This window comes from Physella acuta, unplaced genomic scaffold (assembly GCF_028476545.2).
Source record: "Physella acuta isolate Inbredline_101_S28 unplaced genomic scaffold, ASM2847654v3 ptg001035l, whole genome shotgun sequence".
NCBI classification, from domain to species: Eukaryota; Metazoa; Mollusca; class Gastropoda; family Physidae; genus Physella; species Physella acuta.
Genome location: NW_026732552.1, coordinates 56,577 through 65,941, shown reverse-complemented (window position 1 = coordinate 65,941; position 9,365 = coordinate 56,577). Strand labels below are relative to the sequence as shown.

Sequence of the window (9,365 nt, the reverse complement as noted above, 5' to 3'; positions counted from 1 at the left end):
TATAAATAAATTGACAAAATATTGTGTCTGGATTTATTATATAAAAGTATTAAAGATTTTTAATATTTTTGGTTTCTATTTATTTGTGTCTTACAGTGTACAGTGTTCATTTTTATAGAAACATGTTTATATATGACACACCTAATGTGTATTTTGAGTACGAATCCAGTGTTTAATTATATCAGACCACCCCCCCCCCCCCCCCAATTAGCTTACATTTCTGTCTACACTGCCGACATCTGTACATCTTATTTGAATCAGCGATTTTTTTCTTTAATTATATATATATATATATATATATATTTATGTATATATATATATATATATATATATATATATATATATATATATATATATATATATATATATATATATATATATATATATATATATATATATATATATATATATATATATATATATATATATATATATAAACATTGACACAGACCGTAGAATTAGCTATCAAAAACATTTGCAGGAATTACCAAACTAAACATAGACACAGTGGCGTAACAAGGTCGGGGTGTCAACCGGTGCGGCACATAATGGTGTCACCCCCCCCCCCCCCCCAACGGCGTAGCGACCCTTCCCGTGGACACATTTTCGATTTGCACCCCCTTCAAGTTTTCGATTGGCACCCCCCGCCCCTCAAGTTTTTCTCTATATATTTTTCTATTTTGGGTCTTGGTGTCAACCGGTGCGGTCCGCACCCAAGCCCTCCCCCCCCTCGCTATGCCTCTGCATAGACACAGACCGCAAAATATGTTGTCAAGAACATTTGCTGTAATAACCGAAATTAACATTGACACAGACCGCATATTTGTTGTCTGTTATCATTAACACTTAGATACTTTGTTGTGTTGGTTACTTGTACACACACCCTCCCCTGGAAGGAAATCATTAAAAATATTTTTATATAGGTTTAACCAAACCTTTGTTCTCCCTACTCCCTTAAGAAAGGTTCAATAGCCTGCCTCTGACCGGGAGAAAAAATATCTGAAAGAAACCCTGCTTGTAGTTATCACTTGGGGTTCATTGAAAAAGATGTGTGACTAAACCATTCTTCTTCCAAGTTACACTGCAGCATCGCTAATCGAGATATGCGAGACATTATTTTCTTACTGTGAGAGATTAGTGGAAGCGTGAGGCAACAGTGTTACCTTTCGACAACACTATTGTGTTACCTCCAACAACATAATTTGTTGGACAGTCTATCTTCCATAATTGTGAACATGTAATAAATGTACCCAACCCCACAATCAAACATGTTGGTAATTGACACCATGGATCATAATAAACACAAGCAAATGACAGTTTTTGAAACATACTTTAATGTAAGAATTAAAAAAAAAAAAGTCAACAAAATGTTAATAAAAAAAATATTATCATTGTTAGTCTGACACCAACCTATGGACAAGACAACAATTTACTGGTAAGATACCAATCTGCTTACGAGACACAATTCTGCTGACAAGACACCAGCCTGCTGACAAGACACCTATTTGCTGACAAGACACCAATCAGCTGACAAGACACCATTAATATGCTGACAAAACACACATCTTTCCCGCAAGACAGCACCAATCTGATGACAAGACCGCAGTCGCCTAAGAAGACACCAATGTTTTGACAAGACACCAATGTTTTGACAAGACACCAATGTTTTGACAAGACACCAATGTTTTGACAAACACCAATGTTTTGACAAGACACCAATGTTTTGACAAGACACCAATGTTTTGACAAGACACCAATGTTTTGACAAGACACCAATGTTTTGACAAGACACCAATGTTTTGACAAGACACCAATGTTTTGACAAGACACCAATGTTTTGACAAGACACCAATGTTTTGACAAACACCAATGTTTTGACAAGACACCAATGTTTTGACAAGACACCAATGTTTTGACAAGACACCAATGTTTTGACAAGACACCAATGTTTTGACAAGACACCAATGTTTTGACAAGACACCAATGTTTTGACAAGACACCAATGTTTTGACAAGACACAAATGTTTTGACAAGACACCAATGTTTTGACAAGACACCAATGTTTTGACAAGACACCAATCTACTGATAAGATACCAATCTGCATGTATACTCAAATCGGCTGTGGATACAACAGTATGGAGCCCCCAATCAATGTAAACCTACTTACAAGGCATAACATCTCTATAGATGATCATGTTTTCAATTAGCCAACAGTTACATGAATGATCTACTATAGTAAACACGTCGCATGATCTAACATAAGGCAAAACATAATATATACATAGATACACTGCTAGTGGGTACAATTTTAACACTCTGTATTCAAGTACCAATTTACAGCAACAGGCTTGTAACAAAATGTTAACCACAACATTAACAAGTTGTGACTAAATGGATAGGCTACACGAAACTAAAATCCATATAAACTATAAACAAAAACCTAATACAGACAAAATTATGATATGAGTTGACATCTATTGCGGACGTAATGGGAAATAGTAATGACAAACCAAGGAGCTAGTTGGGTTTACAACGTTGACGCAACTTTGCGACAGAATGTATAGAACCGGGTGTTTTAAACTGTTGACGCAACTTTGGGACATAATATTTAAATAGACTCGGGTGATTTAAAACGTTGATGCAACTTTGGAACAGAAAGTTTGAATAGATTCGGGTGTTTTAAAATGTATTCTGGATGCACTTTGATCTCCGACAACAAGACATCTAAAACAGCTTTTATCTTGCTTATACTGGTACCCTTTAGCTTAGTATGTGAGAGCAATTCATCAGCTGTTTCTTTAGAACATTTCAGACTCATTTGTAAATATTCACTTTTTGTTTTGCAGCCTTCTAAAGCAACACGATCTGCTTTTAATCTCTTGTAAGTTCCATTTTTCTCACACAGCTTTAAGTAGTTATCGACCGGAATACCTGCATCCTGCATGAAATCCCATATCTGTTTTAATCTAGGCAGAGAATATTTAAACAGTTTTCTATGCACAATTACATACTCTGAAATTAGTTTTGCTTCGTTTAGTAAAAAGTCTAAAACACTTATCAGTTTATGTGTTTTGATGTTACGCAGATATAGACAAGATGACAGATAATTAGCTTCTCTTTCGTCACATCCAAGTCTTATTTGCAGAATCTCAGATCGACCTTTACATCCTTGTAATGCATCGAGCTCATCACACATGTTCTTGTATCCATTATCAAATATTTTGCCACTACAGCCCAAATAATTAAAAACTTTGTCTTGACTTCTGACAGGATTGTCAGTCAACAAGGACCTAGCATGTAACAGCTCCAACCTCCTGTTGAGTTCCTCGTGTGAAGTGTGGAACAATGGCCTTACATTTGTTGTGATTAGAGACAAAGGTAAATTGTAGGACAACAGTAAGTTTACTTTTTGCTCTAGCAGTGGTATAGACATGGTTCCCAAACCTGAATGTTGAGAAATAAGTGAATCAACATCCTTTTGATTGCAACGAAATATCTGAGCAATACGTTCAGATTTATTGGCACATCCCTCTAGTGCATCAAGCTCATCACACATGTTCTTGTAGGCGACATCAAATCTGCTGCTATTTTGTACCAAATAATTAAAAACTTTGTCCTGACTTATGACAGGATTGTCAGTCAACAAGGACCTAGCCTGTAACAGCTCCAACCTCATGTTGAGTTCCTCGTGTGAAGTTTTGAACAATGGCCTTACATTTTTTGTGATCAGAGACAAAGGTAAATTGTAAGACAACAGCAAGTTTACTTTTTGCTCTAGCAGTGGTAGAGAAATGGTTCCCAAACCTGGATGTTGAGAAATAAGTGAATCAACATCCTTTTGATTGCAACGAAATATCTGAGCAATACGTTCAGATTTTTTGGCACATCCTTTTAATTCATCAAACTCATCACACATGTTTTTGTAGGCGACATCAAATTTGCCTCTACTTTCTCCCAAATAATTAAAAACTTTGTCCTGACTTCTGACAGGATTGTCAGTCAACAAGGAACTAGCCTGTAACAGCTCCAACCTCCTGTTGAGTTCCTCGTGTGAAGTGTCGAACAATGGCCTTACATTTGTTGTGATCAGAGATAAAGGTAAATTGTAGGACAACAGCAAGTTTACTTTTTGCTCTAGCAGTGGTATAGACATGGTTCCCAAACCTGGATGTTGAGAAATAAGTGAATCAACATCCTTTTGATTGCAACGAAATATCTGAGCAATACGTTCAGATTTATTGGCACATCCTTTTAATTCATCAAACTCATCACACATGTTCTTGTAGGCGACATCAAATTTGCCTCTACTTTCTCCCAAATAATTAAAAACTTTGTCCTGACTTCTGACAGGATTGTCAGTCAACAAGGATCTAGCCTGTAACAGCTCCAACCTCCTGTTGAGTTCCTCGTGTGAAGTGTCGAACAATGGCCTTACATTTTTTGTGATCAGAGACAAAGGTAAATTGTAGGACAACAGCAAGTTTACTTTTTGCTCTAGCAGTGGTATATACATGGTTCCCAAACCTGGATGTTGAGAAATAAGTGAATCAACATCCTTTTGATTGCAACGAAATATCTGAGCAATACGTTCAGATTTATTGGCACATCCTTTTAATTCATCAAACTCATCACACATGTTCTTGTAGGCGACATCAAATTTGCCTCTACTTTCTCCCAAATAATTAAAAACTTTGTCCTGACTTCTGACAGGATTGTCAGTCAACAAAGACCTAGACTGTAACAGCTCCAACCTCCTGTTGAGTTCCTCGTGTGAACAATACAGAGGTCTCGGATTTTCTGTGATCAGAGACAAAGGTAAATTGTAGGACAACAGCAAGTTTACTTTTTGCTCTAGCAGTGGTATAGACATGGTTCCCAAACCTGGATGTTTAGAAATAAGTGAATCAACATCCTTTTGATTGCAACGAAATATCTGAGCAATACGTTCAGATTTATTAGCACATCCTTCTAATGCATTAAGCTCATCACACATGTTCTTGTATCCAATATCAAATCTCTTGCCATCACATTCCAAATAATTAAAAACTTTGTCCTGACTTCTGACAGGATTGTCAGTCAACAAGGACCTAGCCTGTAACAGCTCCAACCTCCTGTTGAGATCCTCGTGTGAAGTTTTGAACAATGGCCTTACATTTGTTGTGATCAGAGACAAAGGTAAATTGTAGGACAACAGCAAGTTTACTTTTTGCTCAAGCACTGGTATAGACATGGTTCCCAAATCTGGATGTTGAGTAATAAGTGAATCAACATCCTTTTGATTACAACGAAATATTTGAGCAATACGTTCAGATTTACTGGCACATCCTTCTAGTGCATCAAGCTCATCACACATGTTTTTGTATCCAATATCAAACTCCTTGCCACCCCGTCCCAACAAATTAAAAACTTTGTCCAGACTTCTGACAGGATTGTCAGTCAACAAGGACCTAGCCTGTAAGAGCTCCAACCTCCTGTTGAGATCCTCGCGTGAAGAGTGAAACAATGGCCTTACATTTGTTGTGATCAGAGACAAAGGTAAATTGTAAGACAACAGCAAGTTTACTTTTTGCTCTAACAGTGGTATAGACATGGTTCCCAAACGTGGATGCTTTCTTATAAGTGATTCAACTTCATTTTGGCTGCACTTGAATATTTTACTAAGTGAAAAATAAATTTCTCTTGACACTTGGGCTCTTTGATTCTTATCGAAACTTTTTACTTCATGTTGTTTTATTGTTTGTGAGTAAAAATACTTTTTAATTTGTATTTTAGGAGGAAAATATTCATTATAGGACAATATGGAAGTTCCACACTTCGTTAACAGTGACTTAGGGCACGTTTTAAACACTCCCCTTATAAGTAATGAAGCCATTTCGCATGATTATTGTTCACAATCAGATAAGTTTAGCTTGTGAATTCCAAAAAGTCATAAAATCATATGTGTATCTGCAAATAAAGTTATAAACGTTATATAATGACCGTCTTTTGTTTAATAGGACCAAACAAGAGTTGTTAAAATAGATTTTACATTTGTCTCACGCGAGTGGTCTAGATAGCGTTTTATTTATATGGATAACTGTTGACATTTAATATGTGAAACAAACGATAACTATCGCAAACATTTTAAATGTATTAATAATGTAGAAGATCTTGTAAAAAGTTTATTTCATTAAAACTGTTTTTCTAAACCAACAGTCAAGTCGATGGTCGATATTATTGATTATTTTTTTCCAATAAAAGAAGATTGCAATAATATAAAAACTAGAACGGCATTTAGGCCAGATTGTTCCAATACCATGTTCCAAAAAAAAAACCTTCACAAAAATGTCCCAATTTAAAAAAAAATATATTTAATGATATACAACATGCTTATTGACGAATTTGTAATTGTAATAATTACATTAAATTTGCGCAAACAAAAACAAGTTTGTAACAATTTTGAATTTACGTTATTTAAAATAAACCGGGAGTGATCTCCCCTAAACTTTCTCGAATATTCTTATATAACTTGGAATATAGACATGATTTTTAATTACTTAAAGTTTTAAAAATAGAATAGAATATCATAGAATTGCGCACCAAGCGAATGCCAAAACAAAATTTGCATAATAGTGCATAAATTAGTACTTCCGGTCAACGGAAATTACTCAAAATGTGAAAGAAAGTAGAGAATTAGATCTTTTACTTACATGTGAATTTTCATTTATCTATCTGAAATAGTACTCAAATTATAGGCTTTTGGAAAATTCAAAGTAGAAAAAGTACCACTTCCGTTAATCGAACATCGCCCAAAAGTTTATAGGGATCTACAATTTTGATAAAATACCTATATATGAAATTTCATCAACCTAGCTGTAACGGTACTCAAGTTATCGTGTTTACACACGGACACACAGACAGACAGACAGACAGACACACACAGACACACAGAGATACGGGCAAGATTGCAAAGTTATGTTTTTCCGGATCATTGAGTTGTAAAACGTCGAGATTTGTAAAAATGTCGATTTTTATTTTCCACGATTACAAGACTTTCTCTATACTTCGTATATATACGAGAAAGTAAAAAATGCATTAATGTTTACTTTTTAAGAAGCATTTTTTAAACGTACACACTAAATGTGGGCTTTAATATTTCTTCAGGCAATCATCCAGTTAGAAAGTTGACTTTTTGAGACGTATCCCACACGCACGATATATGCGATACAAGACAAAACATTTCATATGAAAAAAAATCAAATTGTATACAAAAAGATTGTGTGGGTACATGCAGTTAGGTTTAAAAAGCCTTGGCATCTTTATATTAAGCCAGTATCGCTTGTTTTGGGACCTCAACCAGTGACACCACATACGACAATACACCAACGTGAAACAGTGCATATTTATTTGATTAATCAACTGATGACTGTTTTATAAATCGAAAAGTCACATTGATATTATCTAGCTGTTATAGGGGGGGGGGGGTGAAAAAAGGGAAGATAATTAATTGTATAATCCATCATGGCACGACACCATTAACCAGAAGTGTGGTCAAACCCTAAATAACAGCACCGCGAGACATCCGATCTTATGACGACACGGCTAGCAATAAAAACAAAATACATATTTTGATCACTTTTATTTCTTAGTGCAAATATCCATTAGATATTTGGCTTTCGGGAGAGTGTCACATTCGACTAAACGAACTAGTGTCTCTTTAAACAGAAGTCAAAAACTCAGTTTCAATACATCTCGCGTCGATCGGTGGTGTTAGTATTTATTGCAAACATACCAGTCTATCGGTCTACAAACTTTCTTTACAAATATAATGAAATAAATTTACAGCTGCAATGCAACTAAATGATATTTAAAAAATAAATAAAAAAATATTATAAACGACGTCACTTTGTTAGGTGTGTGATAAGATGGGTGTGGAGGTGGATCAAAGGGTCACATTGTTAGGTGCGGGACAAGGTGGGGGTGGAGGTGGGGATCAAAGGGTCACATTGTTAGGTGCAGGACAAGGTGGGGGTGGAGGTGGGGATCAAAGGGTCACATTGTTACGTGCAGGACAAGGTGGGGGTGGAGGTGGGGATCAAAGGGTCACATTGTTAGGTGCAGGACAAGGTGGGGGTGGAGGTGGGGATCAAAGGGTCACATTGTTAGGTGCAGGACAAGGTGGGGGTGGAGGTGGGGATCAAAGGGTCACATTGTTAGGTGCAGGACAAGGTGGGGGTGGAGGTGGGGATCAAAGGGTCACATTGTTAGGTGCGGGACAAGGTGGGGGTGGAGGTGGGGATCAAAGGGTCACATTGTTAGGTGCAGGACAAGGTGGGGGTGGAGGTGGGGATCGGAACGACGAACTGCTAGGTGTGTGATAAGTTGGGGGTGGGGATGGGATCAGAACGTTACACTGTTAGGTGTGTTACACGGTGGGGTGAGGGAGGGGATCCGAACGTCACGCTGCTAGATGCGTGACAACTTGGGGGAGGGGATCAAAACGTCACACTGCTAGGTGTGTGCTATGTTTTTAGAGGGGTCACACTGTTAGGTGTGTGACAAGGTGGGTTGAGGGATCAGAACGTCACACTGCTAGGTGTGTGACAAGGTGGGGGAGGGGATCAGAACGTCACACTGCTAGGTGTGTGACAAGGTGGGGGAGGGGATCAGAACGTCACACTGCTAGGTGTGTGACAAGGTGGGGGAGGGGATCAGAACGTCACACTGCTAGGTGTGTGACAAAGTGGGGGTGGGGGAGGGGATCAGAACGTCACACTGCTAGGTGTGTGACAAGGTGGGGGAGGGGATCAGAACGTCACACTGTTAGGTGTGTGACAAAGTGGGGGTGGGGGAGGGGATCAGAAAGTCACACTGCTAGGTGTGTGACAAAGTGGGGGAGGGGATTAGAAAGTCATACTGCTAGGTGTGTTACAACGTTGTGGGGAAGGAGAGGATTAGAAAGTCATACTGCTAGATGTGTGACAACGTTGGGGGGAAGGAGGGGATTAGAAAGTCATACTGCTAGGCGTGTGACAAGTTGGGGAAGAATACAGAACACTGCTAGGTTTGTTAAAAGGTGGGGGTGAGGGACGGGATTAAAAATTCACACTGTGTGACAAGGTGGGGGAGGGGATACGAAATCTACACTGTTAGGTATGTGATACGGTTGGGGTGGGGACAGTGGTGTAGCGAGGTCGGGTGTCACCCGGTGCGGCGTTTAATGGTTTCACCCCCTAGAGACGTAGCGACCCTTCCCGGGGACAAACTTTCAAATTTTCGATGTGCACCCCCCTCAAACTTTCGATTTGCACCCTCCCCCCCACTCTTCAAGTTTTTTTCTATATATTTTGCTATTTTTTGCCTTGGTGTCACCCCCCCCCTAAAT

At 38.2% G+C, this 9,365-nt stretch overlaps 1 protein-coding gene across 1 annotated transcript; it reads left to right on the top strand.

Annotated features, from left to right (window-relative positions):
* Positions 1–7,905: 7,905 nt before the first annotated feature.
* Positions 7,906–8,358, top strand: LOC131954860 (ctenidin-1-like). Its single transcript, XM_059318676.1, has one exon. The coding sequence runs from the start codon at positions 7,906–7,908 to the stop codon at positions 8,356–8,358; it is 453 nt and encodes a 150-aa protein (XP_059174659.1).
* The last annotated feature ends 1,007 nt before the right edge of the window (positions 8,359–9,365 follow it).